The 20,556-nt window shown below is 37.0% G+C and overlaps 1 protein-coding gene across 2 annotated transcripts in view; it reads left to right on the forward strand.

The window, feature by feature from the left end:
- The window catches only part of poc1b (POC1 centriolar protein B), a 67,019-nt gene extending 49,722 nt beyond the window's left edge, over nt 1–17,297 (forward strand). Inside the window, exons 11-14 of one of the 2 annotated variants that reach the window (XM_088340431.1) lie at nt 9,733–9,900; nt 13,303–13,420; nt 15,200–15,221; nt 16,829–17,297. In XM_088340431.1, the coding sequence (XP_088196557.1) occupies nt 9,733–9,900; nt 13,303–13,419 (285 nt within the window). In that variant the 3' untranslated portion in view covers nt 13,420; nt 15,200–15,221; nt 16,829–17,297. The remainder of the gene's footprint in view (nt 1–9,732; nt 9,901–13,302; nt 13,421–15,199; nt 15,222–16,828) is intronic. The other variant, XM_088340432.1, reaches the window with a different exon arrangement.
- The last annotated feature ends 3,259 nt before the right edge of the window (nt 17,298–20,556 follow it).

A 20,556-nucleotide genomic window follows, 5' to 3' on the forward strand; every position in this document is an offset into this window, starting at 1 on the left:
CAAAAATACATCTTGAAAAAATTCACTGAATATTACGAGTTTGTATCTTGCCTATAATATTTAAAAACCATGTCAATTCCACAAGTATATGCGTGAGCGTACAATTACGATTGAATACATTTTAACCAGACAAACATCGAAATTGACAATGAATAAGTTTCATCAATTTTTAGATCGAAATGTATTAAATACAAATAAAATCTGAATTTACATATCGACATTTACAAAAATAAACTGGTTCTTACAACTATTTTCTACTTTCACATATTTTCGTTTCCCTTTTAACCTTTTTAACTCTTAGGTATTTAAAAAAATGGATTTTATTTTCAATTTTATTGAGATTAAGAAGATCTGAATAGACAAATCGGAAGTCCAGTCCAGCAAATTTCGGAATTTCGGTTCGTTCAGCAATTTGCATACTTGGCAGCCGATCAGAAGCCTGCATCGAATACCTTCGTACTACCGGACTTTCCAGAGCGTTATAAGGTCGTGCATTTACATATCTTTTTCCAAAGTAGACGCACAAAGAACAAGAGAAAAATGAATAAGTGGTTAGGAATTAAGCCAAAACCTCAGCCCCAGAAGAAAGATTCGAAAGAAGCTAACAAAATTTATGACGCTACAAAACGTAAACGTTAACGTTAAAAGCATCGTAGAAAGAGGAGTTGACGTGGCTTGTAGCAGACGACGCAAACATTGCATGAATGAAGATGAGTAAATACAGACATACTGATGGCAGATGGAACACAGCAATGTCATATACATGCAATGAATGTTATAAGTAGATTTACAATAAACCTTATTTTAAAGTGGTGTTCTGCTGTATATTCTGATTATCAATCCTTAATACTTTGCAACAATGGGTTTTTTTTTGCGATTAGTCGTCTTATTGTGTTTCAAGTTGTGAAAAATGGGGCAGGCAACTTTATGACTGGGAAGGCAACTTTTCAGAGTTGTCTGCCCTGATGTCCTGTAACTATTTGTCATGGGTTTCAGACACTGGTATAGCCCTTAATCACAAGAAGTCTCAAAGGACTGTGCAGAAAATACACAGGTAAACGCAATTCATGTATGTGAATATTAGTTACAAAACAAGGTGCAAGCAGTGTCCTTTTGTAAAAATGTCATTAAATACTGCAAACCAGAAGTGTACAGATGCATTTACCTTCATCTGTCTGACATAGTCACAGTTATAACCTATGTTCCCTCTAATTTTGCACGGGTCTGAGCGTTCACACAAAGTCGGTGAGCAACGCTTGAAACAACAGTAAGCAATCATAATCCCAAGTGTGGCAACTAAATCATGATCAAACATGTCCAAAATTTGACATCAAGTTACATTTTGCTGAGTTTTCGGCAATGCAAAATTATCTTTCTCTTTTGAATGAATTGACTCATGTACTATTGCAAAGGTTGTACGGCTTACAAACGTTTTACAATTCTTTCACAAGATATCCATTTCTTTTTTTTTTCCTGATATATTTTGTCGCATAATACTAACATTTTTGGGGACTTATTTAGTCGGTTGCAAGATACAGAACTGTACTTAATCATATTTTTTAGTAGAAGTACAATGTTGGCAACAAGATTCCCTTGATATAATTGGAAATTATTTGAATGCAACACAAACTTTTTCTTATTTTTCAATGTTTTTTTCTACTTTTTTAAATTTCCTTTCAAAAAAATCTCATTGTGGTTATTTTTCCCTTTGCTGTTACTTTTTTCTTTTTGTTCTCCATTTACTTTTTTCCCTTGTTATTTTCTTTTCTTTTTTTCTGGCTTTTTTCTAAATTTTGCCTTCTTTTTTTCTCTTTTTACATTTTGACTTCAAAATACCGCATTTAGAGCACAAGGTCAGGGAAACCCGTGTATTTTTACCTTCATGCACTGTGACTTTGACTTAATTCGCTTCTTAATTAGCAATTTGAGCCCTCATTTTTGTGAGCTGGCTAGATTTTCTTGTCTGCTGAGAATGTGCGGGCAGCTTAGAGGGAACATTGGTTATAACCTTGGGAGTTGAGTAGTCCTTAATCGTTGACCATTCCGTTTTATACAAGTGAATCTTAAACATATTTAAAATCTACAAACATTTTTATGATCATTGTTTTGTTTTTGTTTTTTTTTCATAACTTACACAGACTACTGTTATGTTTGACTAAATGTTCCCGTAAATGGTAGCAGGCAGACGTCACACTCAGATGTGTATTCGGATGCCTCTCATTGGCCAAGAGACACGGAAGGAAATTTGATTTTCTTTAAGTAGCCTACGTGCGTGTGAATAAATTTGCGAGTGAATTATTTTAATTTCAAAACAAATAAAAAAGGCATGGACATATGAAATGTTATAAATCACAATTTAATTAATTTATTGACCACAAAACAAAAAAAATGCATTTACTACTAATTGATGCTAGCTCCTAAAGGTCAGCCAGACACCAAACCCATGCTTTTTTTTCAATGCGGCTTCGTAACCGAAAATTGTAGTTAAATCCAGGCTACGGACTGCTAATAATTTTTCAATGTTTTGAGATCACAATCTCATTTAACTCCTTCACAATGATGCTATTTGAATAATTACTGTCATATCTCCTGAGCAAGGGGTCTTAAACTCTCAGCCCGAGGGCCAGTTGCAGCACTTAGAGTGATAGTTTGAGGCCTTATTTCTTTTTTGTGAAGGTAATTCAAAAATATATATCCGAAAACTGTGACAAATTTTTATCCAAAAACCTGATTTGACCCAACCTCACTCAGACCCTTGCTTAAGCAGCCCACAGGTAAATTGAGTTTGAGACCCCCTGCTCTCTATATTAGTGTAAAAGCAGCTTATCTTGTCTATCTTATCTAAATCTTATCTTCACTAAAGACCAAAATCAACCAAGTTACCATGCTTGTATTCTCTCATTCCCAATGTGGGGCGTTCCGTCTCTGCAAGGAAGCTTAGACTTGCATGCTTTATGGACTGATACATGCGTGGACTTACACTACTTATAGATGGATACAAGTGTGGCATCCACTATACATATATATTGTTTTTTTTCTCTCAATATATAACAAATGACCATGTAGAACGGGTTTTTTTTCTCTGAATGACAGGCCGCCATTGATCCACAACAAGGCCTTGGCTTAAACGTTGCTGTGTGTCTGTTTGTGTGTGTCATTGAAAAGCTGCCAAGCAGGATGTTTTGGTTCGAGCGTGGGCGGATGTCGCCAAGATAGACGAGCGGATGTGTCGGCTTCCTCTCTCAGAAAAAAAAAAAATTGCGAACCGCACCTTTGTCGACTTTTAGTTTGTTTAGTCGGCAACAATCTTTAACGGGGTGGCGCACCTCCCGCAGGTGTTTTGTACTCTTGCTGCTGCGGGCGCGGCAGCATAACAAACAAGCCGCCATGTCCTCGCACGCAAGACTTGTCAGACGTCTGTCACTCTCTCCATGAGTGTCGGGAGATCAAAGTTTGATAGCTTCGGGCCCACGCATGTTGTTGTGGAAGACGTTTTCGGGAAATTTCCAAAGCCCTTATGTACAATTTTTAAAGTCAGTTAGAAATGAATTGTCCTAGAAAAGTCTACACTTTTCACAGTCAACAAAGGGTTAGTGATATGTTTTGTTTGCATTCTCAAAACGTGAAAAAAATATCAGATTGTCTTTATGACCTGTTTCAACAGTCATATTCTCGCCAACCCAGCTGCTCGCAGCTTTAGCAAATAGCATTGTTTTGATGGCTACCTTTGCTTTAGATGCTAGCATCACTTTAGTGGTTGATACTTTATCATTAAACAGCTAATGCTAGTGTCACAGATCTTAACTACCCATGCATTGGGTCACCAACGTGGTGCCCGTGGGCACGAGATACCCCCAATGAACCCCTGAACTTATTCTTAGAATAGCTAACCGCTGATGGGTCATTGCCATTTTCTAGGAAATTTGATTTCTAACTGGCATGACAAATCCCTGACAATGATCAGTGTCTTTAAATACATCATCTGTAATGTTTGCTTGTGTGAATCACTCGGTGTTGCCCTTATACAAGGCAGTTATTTTAGTGTATGACTGGACCTATTTGAATCTTACCTCTAATCAACAATTTAGTAATAACATAGTACATGATTATAGTTTTTCTTTTTTATTTAGAAAACCACATCAAACTGGTAGCCATTTACACAAATCAGAAACATAAAAAGTAACTCCTGGCTTAAAAAATGTTGGGCACACCTGTACTAATGCTAGCATTGTGGTTGAAAGCTGTTGATGCTAGCATATTTTGCGTTAATGGTTCATGTTAAATCATGCATATTTTGATTGAGAAATGTACTTTTTAACTCAAACCCTCTCTGGAAAGTAAATATGTTTTCTAAGACTAATGATTATTTCTTTTAGTTAAAAATGAAAGGAGAATTGCCAGAAATTTGCTAATACGTCCCTAACAAACACTAATACTGTATACTCATAGAGGAAAATCTCACCTAATATTTTGAGATGGATAGTAACATTAGCGTAATCGAACATGGTTGGTTAAGATTTTTAAGTACAGGTTAAGCTCTTGGACAAACCTCACTATATGTTGAGCTATGACAAGATGGCCAGCATCCGTATTACAATAAGATTTGGTTAGCATTTAGCTAGCGAAGGAAGAGTAGAAAGAAAGGAACAGAATTGAATTCTGTAACAATTATTTGTGTATTGGTGTTAACATTTTCTGTTTGGCTAATTTGTTTTTATTTTTGTCATAGGATAACGTGTTGCTACGTTTGTGGGCTATAGCGAGCATTACCTGTTTGTGCAATCAATGTTTGTAGTGAGCATCATCACCGATATGCATGTTCCGTGAACAATAATTTATTTTTACAGAATATAATTCACAGTGGAGTATTAACAACATTATTTTTGGTTTATATAATAAAGTAGCAAGCTAAGTAATTCTGGTTAGAACTTCGTGCAGATGATTACAACGCTAATTATCGGCCCAAGAGAGGACGATACTAGCTTTTAATGTAAAAGAATAAGGTGAATAAGAGTTGTAGGGTTAATTTAAGCTTTTGGACAAACTTCACTTTTGGTTGAGTTACATTACAGCCAGCTTCAGTATTCTAACAGAACTATTTGGCATAATGGCTAACTAAGAAAGTTTGGAAAGAAAGGAACAAAATTAAAAAACGCTAACAAGCTGTGTATTGCTGTTAGCATTTTCTGTTTGGCAAACCTGCTTTTATTTTCTAAATGTTTGTGAAAAGATTAATATTTCACAAAGCCGTAGAGGGTGATGTATGACATGTCAGTACTTTTGTCAGGTATGGCTAGCATTAACTGTTTGTGTGATTTATGCCTATTAAAATGTAAGCGTGTTAACCGATGTGCATCTGGCGTCGACAATAATGTAATTTTAGGGACTATAATTTACACTTGTGTATAAATAATATTTGTTGTTTATGTACTGAGGTAGTTAGGGAGCTTTCGCGCAGAATTTGAGGCTAATATTTGGTGATACTTGCTTTTGGTATCAAAGACCAAGGTGGTTTTAGGAGAAGAGGAATACTGAGCTTTCGGCAGAGAGTAAAAAAATGGTTGCTTTTGGTGTAAAGTAAAAGTCTTTCAGTTCTTATGATACTTGTCGTATGTAAAAACGGCTCAGAATGAGCCAGTACGTCGGCTAGTAGGTTTTTAAGCTGTTTGACGATGAAGATTGCGACCAATGACCCTTGGCCACCAAGTCAGAGGGTCAGCTGTGATGTTTGAGATCAAAAGTAACGTCGCTATCCAAATAGCTGCCGTTTGGAATTCCATCCAAAGATCAAATGTGTCATTAGCATGCAGCTAGGATTAGCTGAGCTCTCTGCATCAACCTGAAGGAGCCTTTTGATGTTCAACTCAAGAGGCTTCTTCCCTCTCGTCTCCATTGTTTGGTACCCAGGGATTTTCTCGAACACAGTCCTTGCCTGTACAATAAATGTACTGCATTGAGTCACTGAAGACCTCCCAAAATACTCACAGCAAAATAAGACTACTTTTTGCGGGTTTTGGCACGTGATGGCATCTTACTTTGGTCTACCAAACCAAAAAAACGAATGTAACTATGTTTGGATGAACTAGTTCTCTGATCATTATTATTTGTCCAATTATTGTTTTTGTGTGTGTCTCTGTTAGGATAGTCATGATCCTAATATATCATCCTTGATATTGATACCCAACAAATAACAATTCAGACACTGCATTTGAAAAACGTGAATACTTTAAAAAGCTATCGTAAAAACTTTTTCATTAAAATAAAAGGCGACAACAGACAAATACTTGCTAATTTTAAGAAAGATAAGATTGATTGCTTGGGGTTTACGTGGAGTTTCCAGGATCATTTGTCATCAATTATGACTCCCAGGAATTTATATTAACTCACTTTTTTAAATGGTGCATAATTGAGAATAGGTAATTCTATGTTTTGTTTAAAATTCCCCAAAAACATTTCTTTGGTCCTTTTCGCATTATTTATATCCACCCATCTTTTGATTATTTGTAATATTCTATTTACAGTTGTTACTTCTTCTGTAGCATCCTTTTCATTAAAAAAAATAGGGTCATCTGTGAACAGAACGAGCCTGAGTACTTGAGACACTTAAAAAAAATGTACGTACACGTTGAAGGGTTTTGGTCCCGACACAGATCCCTGTGGAACCTCACATGATATACAGGGATTATTTGATCTGTATTCTCCCATGCTAACGTATTGTTCCCTACCTGTCATGTAACTTTTTGACCAATTTCCAGATTTTTTCTCAAATACTTATTAAAATTGAGTAATTGTTTGCGGTGGATGGATGGAGGTTTTATACATTCGTTCTGCTTTTCGTTTTGATGATTTCTTCATACCGATTATTTTTCTACTTGGAAGCATTAATAATTCCTCTTGTGAGCCAAGGACTTTTTCCCTTTTTTCAACTTTTATCACATATTTTTTTGAGAGGACCATGTTTATTACAGGCGCTGCTGCTTACGAACGAGATTCCGGACAATCGTTCGTAAGTTGAATTAAAGTAAATTGCCTCAGTGCTGTATTTTGTATGGAATTTATGTTTTAGGTTTATACAAGTAACTTGTACTGTTTTGTATTAAAAAAAACATGCAATAAAATAATATGCTCTATAAAGATAAATAAAGTTAAGTTTAACTTACTTTTGGAAGATGAGCTTCAAACGTTAGGTGACTTCCTCCTCTGTGGTAGAAAGTGGCCGGAAAAAAGCGAGCCAACCATTTTCTCAACCGTATGAAGCTTTCTTATTCCACTTTCATTTCAAAAGAAACGTCTCGCCCATTCTTTACACTTCACACCAACCATATTGAATGGATGCACGAGCTATCAAACAATAAAAATCTTGAAGTTCTTAACGCGCTGGAGATACAGTATAGTGTATTAGCACACAAACTAGGAAGAGGAAGCCGGATTTTCTTCTTTGGGCTGGATGCTGGGTGAGCTCTCACAGCGCCACCACACGCCGGTAGCAGTGGAAAGAAGCACAGCCGTAATGTCCTGTACTCGGGATAAGGTGCTCACAATACAAAATCTAACTTACAGCAATGTCCGGATATTTTTCGACATCCTGAAAAAATATTCGTATCTACCGTTTTCGTAACTCAAATGTTCGTAAGTAGGGCAGCGTCTGTATAAATCCTAGTGAATATAAATAGAATCAACATTTCAAAACTGGATTTTATGTTTTTTGGGGGTTTTCTCTGTGTATTGTAACAACGGCTTGATGATCTAAAACCTTTGTGAGTGATAAATGTGCAAAAAAAAAAAAAAAAACTAAAATCGGGAAGGGGGCAAATAATTTTTCACGGGACTTTGTCTCATAGCTGCTCCTTAATTAGCATGCCTTTTAATTAGCAAGCAGACTGATCAATGCGTAATCCCGCTGATTGGCTCTCAGGGCGTCCGGCTCATGTTCCTCTGGGATGTGGTTTGATTGCAGCCGTTCTTCCTGCACGGGGTCTGGTTGCACTCAGAGCAAATGAGCCGGGCAGATGTGGACCAGATGTGCCGGAGGAGATGGGGAATAGATAGCCCGGCCGGAGTCACACTGACAGCTTTGTTCACCTCCGTTTTAATAGCTCCCCTCTTTCCACTCCTCCTCCTTCTCCCTCTATCATTAGCGGCCTCTTTGAAGCCCGGACAGGAAGAACGCCGGAATCGATTGCTCCGTGCATTAAGTCTGGAATGTGTGACACCCTCTTCTTCCGCTTCTTCCTTCCGTCCATCCGCCCTCCTTCTTCCCCCGTGCACGTGCATGTGTTTTCTTACGCGCACGTGGGAACAGTAGACCCTTCACTAGGTACACGAACCAATGAGACGCTGTTAAAATCATCAGAATGCTCATTTTCATGCTTCTTTTTACATGGTACATTTTTATATTCTGGGTCTGTGTGTGTATTTTTAAAGTGTTCATTTCTGACCAACTTTTCTTTGCACTTATATAATATTTCTTTTTAAAGGGACAGAGTGTAATATTTCATGTCTCCTAGTGGTACAAAAAAACGTTCATTCGGTAGAAAAAGAAAATATGTTGATATGATAACTAGACAAAAATATGTGGACTATCATACCAATGTTAATTTTATAAAAATTCATAGGTCGAGAAATCTTTATTTCTTTTCCAAAGTGGAATCCCTACGTAGGGGTCCCTGCCATGTTTGTCTGGTATCTTGCTGTGCTCATTTGGCACTGGTTTTCGTTCGCATTAGGCAATACATTGCTATCTAGTGGTCAAATATTACGCACTGGGGCTTTAAAAAATATATAGTTGTGCATGGAATTCTTGCCAAATCTAACCGTTTTATTACTGATTTGAAAAAAAGTTTTGTGGAATACAAAAGGAGTAGAAAAAAATTGTCCCCAAAACATATATTCGAGTTAAATACTCTTGTTCTTCTGCCATTTTAATTTTAGATTTTATTATTATTTCTAAATAGTTACTTTGAAAAATATTGAAGAAGAAAAAAATGATATGTTAGTAAAAAAAAAAGAAAAATATTAGATTTTTTTATAATTTTAAAATTTACTCGAAGATTTTTTCCTGAAATATAAAAAATGATTTCTGATATTAACAAGAGTTTAATCATCTTCCTCGTGAATTTATTTTAATTCTTTCCTTATTTTCAAAAGTCTTGTTAAAAAAAAACACATTTTAGGGACACTTTTTCTAATCATACAACATTTTTGCTTAGTTCTCTTGTAAAACGAGAAAAATCCTCGAATTTGAAGAAATATTTCGTCACTAACGTGGAAAACTTGAAGTTAGAAATATAAGTAATTGAAGATTTTTAAATTTTTAGATTTACTTGAAGGATAATTTTTTTAACTGAAATATACAATACCTTGAATAAAAATGAGTTTACTTAGCTTCCTCATAAATGTATTTGAAATGTTTTCTCGTTTTACAAACAAACATCAGTAAACAAAATGTTAAATTTGAAACAATTAAGTTTCTTATATAGAATTTAAATATGCCCTTCCCTGCCATGCTTTTTTTATGATGTATCTACTACAGGTGCTTTAAATCCTTGAAATCCCACATATATTTGCAAATTACATGATTCACACCCGATATCTTGTTTTAACTGTCCTGGAGAATTCGGAAAAATGGCTTTGAAAGTCCTTAAAAAGTGCTTGAGTTTGGCCACGAAAAAGGTGTACAAACCCTGTTCCTAACTTAAATCAGCTGAAGTTTGAACTTTAAACTTTGATCAGCAGCGACGTGACAGTCAGTCATCGGCGGATGAAGAAATCTGGACGCAGGAGGATATTTTCGCAGAGGAAGGTCCGCCAAAGGGGCGGTGGGACAAGGCCGCGAAGCAGCCCCCCGTTCTCAACTCCATCCTGCAGCACATGGTCAAGCAACTGGACGTCCTCACGCAGGTTGTCCATTTTTTAAGAGCAGCGTTTTTAATCACATTGACAAATTTGAATAAATGAGGCCGAAAAATCGAGGCTTTCTTTCCGAAATTGTGGTGACCCTTCTTTACCTGACTGGCAATCAAATATGCAATTCCTGCTACAAAAAATGCAGGGTGCTTATTTAGCATTTTGAATATAAGTTTATCGTTTAGTAGACACTGAAAATAAGGAAAGACCACATCAGTTGATTTTTAACTTGCAAGGGGAAAAGGAGAAGACCCAAACCGCAGGTAAGAAATTCCATCCTTTTCTAAAAGCCCTCACCAGATTAATTTATTTTTATTAAATATATCTGGTTACAAAAGCAGAATCTCCCTAGAAGATGCAAAAATCAAAGAACAGCAACATGATAGGCGTATAGTGACATTGATGTAAACCACGCATAATAGTCGAGAAAAAAAACAATAGTGAGGTATATTAGTCAAAAACTAGCATCCTATACAATCTTCACAGGTGTCCAATATTGAAATCTGAATAAACTTATCAGTATAAAAACGATATGCATTAACGCAGGGGTCACCGATGTGGTGCTCACAAACAACGGGTATCCCCCTAAAACACTGGATTAGCTTACAGACTGGTTCTTAAAATAGGTCCTTAGTGACGGGTCATTGCGATTTTCTAGGACAATTCATTTCTAACTGAACTAGAAATCACTGACATGATCATTGTCTTTAAATACATAATCAATTTTTACAAAACATGGTTTAATTTGCCTACAACTTGTATATGTAAATATGTGCCCCTAAACAAGGTAGATGTTTTGGTGCTTAACTAAACCCAATTTAACCCTACTGGTAAGAATTCCAACCTGGTAATGAAAATAACTTATTAACAACATAGTAATAACATGAATGAATGAAAACTTTATTTCGAACATTATAAAATTAAAAAAGGACAAAAACAATGACAACTAAAATAATGTTAACATAAAATGTTCGAAAAGAAGCAGACACTTATTTTCCCTACCCCTTCATCTTCCCTATTAATTACATTTTACAGATAGCTCCTCTTTTGTGTCTAAATATAACAAAATCTCACGGATATGCATATTACATAGGTCAGATATCAATAATTATAATAATAGTCACATTTTATACACTAATCATCGTAGTACCCATCTATTAACGTTATAATGCTACTAGTCACTAAATTTCATAGTGACACAAATGATAATTACAACAATTGCAGTAATAACAGTTATGATATAATAATAATAACAATAACAACAATGTTAACTATAGTTGTAAACGCAGTATTTCCAATCTCTAGTATCATTCATACCCCATTTTCTTCATCTCTGTATTCTGCCAGTCATGTTTTTTTGTATTTAAATTTGAACACTTGAATAGTTGGACATTGTTTGATCTCGTCTCGTAGGTTTTTCCAAAGTTTGACTCCACACACAGACACACACATACTTTTCCTGGTGGTTCTCACCTTTGGGATTTTGAATTTACAATAGCCCCTTAAGTTATAACTTCTTTCCGAGTGAATCATTTTTGGATGTTATCTGGCACTATGTTTTTGTTGTCCTTAAATAGCAGTTGTGGAGTGATAAATTTTACTAAATCATCCAATTTTAATCATTTGGACTGCAGGAATAAAATATAAGTATGATCTTTATATCCTACCCTGTGTATGGTTCTAATTGCACGTTTTTGGAGGATAAAAAGGGGCTGTAGTTAACTCTTGTAACTATTGCCCCAAACTTCTGCACAATATGTTCAGTATGACAGAACTAGAGAACAAAATAAAATTAAACATGATAAATTAGAAATGTATATAAAACTAGTGGCACTAATTAGTATCAAAAAAGTAGCTCTCAGTTTCACACAAGTTGATGCTCTCAGATTTACCTAATGAAAAAACAGAAACTGATTTCAGAAGTATTTTGTCGGCAGTTCGTGTTTTGCTTGATTGCCTCATTTACCATTAAAGTCACTCAGTTTTAACACTACTTCTGATATCAACCTTGTAAAAGCTATGCTGTGACAATGAGGCATTCTAAATAAGAACTTAAACCCGAAACCTCTGTTTACACAGATTTTTTTATTCTTTCCGCCCTTTATTTCCTTTCCTCATGATTCCATTTTATCATGCACTCTAAAAACAGTTGTGTCAAAATGATTTGGGTCAAGCATTGACTGATCCATTACTTGTGCTAGTTGATTTAAACTTGTGTTTTTTATGAAAAAAAAAAAAACATTCCAGCATTATTTTGTTGTTGTTTTTTAGCAAAAATAAAACATCATTTCTGTTTAAAGATAGTTTGCAATTTTTAGTGCCTACAAAAAAATATTGAATTCAGTAAAAAAAAAAACAACAACATTGATTTGAATACTAGGCAAAAAAGCGTGGACTATCTATTGTCCATCTATTATTTGCTCCACTTATCCTCACTTATCCTCAGGGTCGCGGGGGTGCTGGAGCCCATCCCAGCTATCTTCAGGCTGTGAGCGGGGGACACCCCCATGAACTGGTTGCCAGCCAGTCGCAGGGCACACAGAGACAAACATTAACTCACTCACTCATTCACACTTAGGGAAAATTTGGACTGGCCAATTAACCTGGAATGTTGGAGGAAACAGCAGTGCCCAGAGAAAACCTACGCAAGCACAGGGAGAACATGCAAACTCTGCACAGGAAGGCTTGTAGCTGGATTTGAACCTCAGAACACCGCTGTGGACGCACTAACCACTCAGCTGCCGTGCCGCCTACTATCTATCATACGTTTAATTTTATCATCGGTAAATTTGTATAGTAGTGGAATCCCTATCTAGAGGTTGCCGCCAGGTTTGTCTGTCATCTTGCTGCTACTTGTGCTCTTGGCACTGGTTTTCATTCACATTAGACAATACATTGCCAGTTAGTGGTCAAATATTACACACTGGGGCCTTTCAACTCATTTTCTGCAATAGACGACCTCTAATCTAAAGATGCATTTTAGCTGGACTGTCATTGACAGTTCTAGACATCAAATATCTATTTAAATGGGAGTTGCAGTGAAGAAGATAAAATCATTTTTAGGCTAAGAATAAGGAAGAAATGAAAAAAATGTGGGTCATATTGTAAAACAAAACCCAGGACACAGATGTTTTTATAAAAAAGGTTAAATAATTCATTTTAATTTCCCATCCAAAATCTATCCTATGCACAAGAACCCAGAAATAATTTGGATTTTCCCCCCCCTTTCTAATAAGCCACACAAAATTACGTCAAAAATGGGTCATTTTGTCTCAAAACTCAGAAGATTGGGTTAACCCAGAAAGAAGTCTTTACAGTGCCATGTTCACACACAACAACAAGGCACTCTAAAGGTGTGTCCCATCCATTGCACTATTTTCCGTTTTCTCTCCTCAGACCGTTTCCGTACTGGAGGAAAGACTAAGCCTGACGGAGGACAAACTTCAAGAGTGTCTGGGCCCGCCGCAACGCAACACAGCTCCACACGATAGACTGCGGGACCCCAGCACTTGAGGTGCGTTTGATTTGTTCATCTTCTTCACCTCTCTGAAAACCCGTCCAGAGATGCTTGGATGGGACATTTTGACGTCACATGAAAACACACAAAAAAAATAGGATATCGGGTAAATTGGTTCATTCATTGCCCAGATAAAATGGATTGACGTCTAGAGACATGAAGAGGGTTTGGGTTGAAGGGTTTCGGTCATGAAGAGGTTGCTTCATGAGTTACAACTATGAAAACCTTTTAAGACATTTTAAAGGCAGGTTTACTTGGTAAACCAAACCCTCAGATACAACGTCCCCACCTTACACTGTTTTCACTATTTGGTGTGGAATAAGAAGTTTTTACAGCATTTTCCCCACTAGATGGCATCAACAACAGCATATTTTGCGTTCCTGAAAACTAATCAAATTCAAATTTTGCGTCTCTAAGATGCTTGGCTACCATTGGTTAGCATCATAGCATTATAAAAATTGCAGATACAGTGGTACCTCTACTTACGAAATGTAACTGGTTCCAGCAGTGACGTGTAATGAAACCGTTGTACACGGAAACACCTTTTCCCATTGAATCTAACTGAAATGGGATTAATCCGTTTCAAGGTCATCAAATGCAACCAAACCCTAACCCTAAATCAACTGCATTCGCCCTGTATGTACACAAATATTCAGTCGATGTTCATAAATATACCACATAGTTTAGATAAAACAAGATATAAGGCTAAAAAAATGCAAATGAGGGAGTCCAAAGCTTTTTTAGCCAAGAACAGTTTAAAAAAGGGAAAAAAAGATGAAAATCAATGTGAAAAATCAGTTAAATGTCTATCCATGCTTTTCGACTTTGTGCCGGTTCAGTCGCTGGACGCATAAAATAGCGATCCAGCGATCGTTGTTTCTATCTAGATCTCAGAATGTTTCAGACAGTTTACATCAAATGTCTCCATTGACCTTCCACTTTTGGCTTTATCGGGATGCATTTTGTTAAAAGGGACAGCAGTTCTACCAAAAAGCGAACGCTTCCTTAATTTCTGCCGTTGATAACGATATCAAGTCCCCAGCAGGCTTTTTCTCGTGTCCAAAAAAAAAAAAAGTTTCCATATCTTTATTTATTTATTGTCCCTCTTTCTTAATTTGCGATATTTTGCTTCTTATCGAAATTAAGTGAAGCCCTGGCTCTCTTTTTCGCCTTTTCCGCTGGACCAATAGATGGAAACATAAATAAGGCACAAGAGTGAAAATGAACTAAGCCCTGGTGGCTAATTTGGCAATTTAATGCAGGGGGGTTAACGGTCTCAGCGAGCTGATAAACCATGAGGATGCTGATGGTGCGTACCTGCCTTTAGCGGTAGCATCACTAACTTTGGAAACTGAAAAACTGATTGTATATCGAGGAAGACATTACTCGGACGTGAAGTTCGGACACCGAAACATTCGTAAGACAGGCCGATCGTAGAACGAGGTACCCTGTATGTTGTTGGGTGAACTCCCTCTCTCAATAGCGTTTCTCTTCATTCAGGTCAGAATCTCGTGTTCTTGGCAAGTTCATGTGATTATTTTATTTTCTGCATTGTATTTATCCACAACAATATAACTATGGGAACAAATGATCAAGAAATACGAGAAAGGCACATGCCTCACTACCCATGCTAAGTTGCATGGCCATAGCTGATTGACAGTCCAGACCATTATTAAAAATAAGGTGGCAATTTAAACAAATGTAAGTTATGAAATCTGTTTTTATCCACTATCTCCTCCCCCCCATCTACATCCATCTGCCACTCCATTCAACCAGCTCAAGTCACGTCACAGCAAAGGTAAATGAAATTTCATTTTTCCTTTTAAAATATATTAACTGTATTTATGATACTCAATTATGTACATTTTTATTATACGTAATTAGTACTTCTACATACCGTATTTTTTATGTATTATCTGCGGTACTGGGGGTTCAGAACGCATTAACTTATTCCCATAGGTTTCTATCCCCCGCTTTACTGCAATTTTACTTTGAGATACCGATTTCAGAACGGAGCGGGGCGGCAGTAGCTCAGGAGGTAGAGCGCCTGTCTTGGGATCAAGGGATCCCAGTTCGAATCCCAGCTCGTCTGTGTTACATGTCGAAGTGTCCTTGGGTAAGACACTGAACCCCTAATACCCCCAATAAGCAGGTTAGCGCCTTACATGGCTGCAAGGCCGCTATTGGGAAATGTGGAGCACATTGTAAAGCGCTTTGGGAAGTCATTGACTTGAAAAGCGCTATATAAATGCAGATCATTTCATTTCATTTAATTAATGTCGTATCCCGGGGACCTGCTGTATAAACATAAAATGATTATTCGGCATCCCACAATCCATAACAGCTCCGCTCATCAGTGGTTCAATTTATTTTAATTAGAAGTCAGGTGAGCAAGGTCAATGAGCAGGAGATCTCCTTTCTGTGTTAAGGCGCTTAAAAGTGTCCGCTTGGCCATTGATGATCCAAAACTCAAAGAGCTTTCAGTCTTGAGTGACGGCCTCGTGGATACCGCCTCACACGGCTGATCCAAGGAAGCTTCTTAACGCTTTTCTGGAGCTAAAACCTGTCTCCCGTGTGCCAAAGTGACGCCACTTCGCCACCTGTCACTGCAGAGATCAGTTTCCGTTTGCTACTATGAACTCACAGGAAGAAAACTGACACATTAGACCTTCATAGAATTGTATGGTAATCAGTATGAATTCACTTTTGGACTTCAGACAAAAATCAGACTTATATCTTAATGGTCTATCTATCTATCTACCTTGGTCATATCCCTCAAGAGGGGTGACCGACAGCAAGACACACACATACAATAACAAAGAAAATAAAAGGGAAATAAATAGCAAAAAAAACACAAACATTTTTTGGGACCATGGCCAACCCAATTGCCCAAACACCCAAACAAGTTAGGCACCTCGGCACCCAAGTTGGTCATGCTTTCGTCCCTCCAGATGAAATGGGACACCAGAAAGCGGCCATGTCACTCGGGTCAGAGTGACACAACACACTCTTTTGTTCAACAGCAGGGCCCGACAGCTTTCACTGGTTTATCTTAATGGTACATTGTGTAATTTAGACACTAGTTGGCACTGGATTGCCTGATTCGAACAAAAACCAGTACCGAATGAGCACAGCCTAGCAGCAAGATGCCAGACAAACATGGCGGCGACCACTAAGGATGGAATCTGCTCTGTAAAGTAAAAACACATTTCTCGATCTATGAATATTCATAAAAATTAACATGTATGATAGTTAATGTATTCTTGCCTCTAGTCAAATATTTTGGGCGCAGGAAGCGGGGGGGGCGGGGGAAATGGTTTTCGTGCATCTTTGTTCTATTCAAACATACAATATATGGTTCATGTCTGACAAGCGGGGTTTTTTAATTATTATTGTACCCGACAGAGAGTAAATAAAACATGGAAATCTACTCTGAAGACGGACATACGGAATCACACGGGGGTCCAATGGAAACAGATGACCATTCCCGCCCACTTTTGCACGTCACTGAGTAAGAACTGAACTGAAAATTGGTGAGCTTGCAAAATCTTACCTTCATTACAAATGTATTATTGAATTAAGAAAATAAGGTCGGTCATTGACCAAAAGCTTAGTGTTTTTTACATTTTGTGGAATGTTTGATTCTCCTGAATATAAGACACACCTAAAAAAAACAGAATTTTCCCAAAATTCTAAAGTGCGCCTTATAATCGGGTGTGCCTTGTAGTCCAGGAAATACGGTAATTCAAGCAATCCGATTTTTTGGGCTTTTTAATTCAATGCTTATTGTTCGTGTTATATATTTTTCTATGCATATTTATAAACTGTCTCGAAAAAGCGCTTTAAATAAAACTGGTGTCATCATTACTATGAATGAGCGTCTGCTGCCTTTTTGCCTATCGAGAGTTCAGTGGCTGTGGGTCACGTCCCACAATGCATTGCTTCGGCGGCATTACGCCAGCTGCGTGACTGAGAGTGTCTGCTGTTGTTGTGGTTTATCCCTTGTTCTGCTGTCCTCCCTCCATCTCTAGATCGGCTTTACCTGCACTGGCCTAACTGGATTGACCGGACCCCCACCTGCGTAGCCACCCTCATGCACACAAGTAGAGATATTTCGTTGGCATCATGATTTTCTTACACTGATCTTATCCGGTAATGCAAATTGCCTAAAGAGAACCATGACCTAAACTTAAATAGTTATTCAAACCTGGACTTCAAAACTTGAACTTCAAAACCAAGTTTTTTATCGTTAAAAAGATGTCTAGGACTCATGATGTCCTAATATAGAAATCAGTCATAATTTCCAAACTAAACGAAGATTTCAAAATCGGAATAAAGCAAACGTTTGATTTGAAGGAAAAAAAAAGTTGGCGGCCACCCGGGTAGAGACGTTGTGTAAGTTGTACGCCCACGTAAAAGATGCACGCACCGGGCAGACGTTATTTCAGACTCTGAATGATAGTAAAAATCCTGATAATGGTCCTACAAAGTTCTCAAATATGGGTACACACACATGTCTTAACCCGAACCTCAATTGTAAAACCAAGTTTTAACTCTAAAAATAATTTAGCCAGACTAGATACACCAAAATGTCCTACTAAGGTTTATTGATGGTAAAATTCTGAAAATGGAGGTCTGAAATATGAGTACACACACTCAGTTTTGTTTTTCTATCCTAGTTTAGACAATCTATAGACATAATGCATTTGATAGCCACCTACCATAAATTGTATCCATTATATATATTTGTATTATATTCCTATTATTATGAACTGATTGTCTCAACCTCTAACCATTAAGCTGACCTTAACTAAAGTCTAACTCGATTTATATATAAGCTGACCTTAACTAAAGTCTAACTCGATTTATATATATATATATATATATATATATATATATATATATATATATATATATATATATTATAGTGAATCAGTCCTTATAAAATAAAAAATAGTACCAAATTTGTCCTCAATGTCCTTTTGTATGTCTACAACAAATATAGTATGACAAATATACTACAAAAAAAAATACTATAGAAAATTCTACAAAAGTACTACTACAGTAATGGTCAAGTGAAATCATATTTATTCGTATAGTCCTTAATCTCAAAGGGCTGCACAGACCACAGATTATTGCAAACCACAGAGTATTATGACACCATCCCCTGATCTAAAACCTACATGAGGGCAAGGAAAACTCAAAAACCTCAACATGAGGAAAATAAAGAAACCTTGAGAAAGGACCGCGCATGAGTAAAAATAGAAATATTACAACAGAAATACTACAAAAACTACAACTACAGTAATATTACTTAATAGTGCAAAAATACTACTGTGGAAATATTTCAATTCTATATAATTACTCAAAAAAGTACCACTAGATTAATACTATAATACAATACTACTCCATAAATACTACAGAAATACTATAATGGAAATATTTTGACCGAATTATTCTGGGAATACAACTTAAAGCGACAAAAATAGAAGTACTACAAAAATCTGAATGCAGAAATACTACAAAAATAACATAAAAAATACAATTGCAGCTACATTAAAAAATACATGAATAATAATAAATTAAGTGCTTAAAACATGAACCTAAAATATTAATTTTCTTTAATTGTGAGCGTTTCAAAACTAATTTGATTCAACTATTCCGTTAAAAAAATATTAAGAAATATAACATGCAAATACCTGTTTGTATATTTATTCATTCATGGAAAAGTTGGATCAGAATCCAGGATTGGTCCCTTGGCCAAATTTTTTCACCCAATGTCTTAAAAATACCTCTAGTTACCCCCTCAATGATGGTAAAATTGTGAAAACGATCCCAAGAACACCTAACGACTGTCACTTTCTCACGATTTCCCAATGTTCCCATCAAATTCTCATCCTGATTCGAGCCCTGGAGTGTCCGGTCCTGTCAATTGTACTCGGGGCCCTTTCCTCACAGGAAACGTCAGAGAAGAGACCCTCTTGTTATTGCGTTTATGTTCAGGAACCGGGAAGGCAGGAAGCGAGCGTACGGGGTAAACGCCAAGTCAGCACTTATCCCGGGAACTGTTTGTTCCCATCAGGAAGGGAACGCTTCCGGCCGCGAGGCGTCGTAAGCGCTGATCTCTCCTCGGCCGTGGAGCTTTGAACTTTTAAGTGGTTTACCGGCAGTGAATCTTTTAAGGTGGCCGACCCTGCACGAGACCTGCCGGCAGCTGGCCTGGCAGAGGAGGAGGGAAGACTGATTTGTGTTTACACGCTTTAAACTGACCTGACTTTTCAAATGGACTGGATTCATCAATGGATTTTTGTACGTATACCGTAAATCAGGGTTCTCAAACTCAATTTACCCTTGGGGGGTGTTGGAGTTGAGGTCTTGGTGAGGTTGGGGGAATAATGGAAACGTCCAAGAAAGGCGTTTCACTGTTCTCAAAATAATAAAATCTGAAAAAATGAAAAGAAAATGAAAAAATGAAAAGAAAATCAATCAGATTCAAGATCTTTTTTATGTCATTAACATAAAAATGCCAATACATTTTCTTTGCAACCCCAGTGTACAACTGTGTCCAAGTTTAAAACTAGGATGAAATAAAAATCAAATCAAATATGTACCGTAGATACAAAAAGGAAAGAATATTTCTACTAGTGGTCCCAAGAACCAAGAAGAAATTTGCAGGTTCGAGAGCGTTCTCCATTCGAGCCCTGGTGCTGTGGAATGCTCTGCCCTCTAAAATTTGATCTGCAACCTCATTGGAACTGTTTGAATCTAGGCTTAAAACACTTCTATTCTATAGCGTATGGATAACCTATATTTCACGTTGACAATATCTGTGTATTGTTTTTTGTTGCAACAACCATTGCAGCCTGGTTATCCTGGAAGGGGGATTACCTCATGTGCGGCTCCTCCTCAAGTTTTTTGTTTCTTTTTTCGCATGCTAAAGTTTTAAGTTTTTCCTTGCCCTCATGTAGGTTTTTTATCAGGGGACGGAGTAATACAGACGCTCCCCTACTTACGACCATTTGACTTACGAAAAACGGTAGGTACAATCATTTTTTTCGGGTTGTCGAAAATATCTGGACATTGCTATAAATTCGATTTTGTATTGTGTGCACCGTTTTCCGAGTACAGGGCAT

This window comes from Urocampus carinirostris, chromosome 7 (assembly GCF_059441175.1).
Source record: "Urocampus carinirostris isolate Australia breed hairy pipefish chromosome 7, RoL_Ucar_1.0, whole genome shotgun sequence".
In the NCBI taxonomy this organism is placed as follows: Eukaryota; Metazoa; Chordata; class Actinopteri; order Syngnathiformes; family Syngnathidae; genus Urocampus; species Urocampus carinirostris.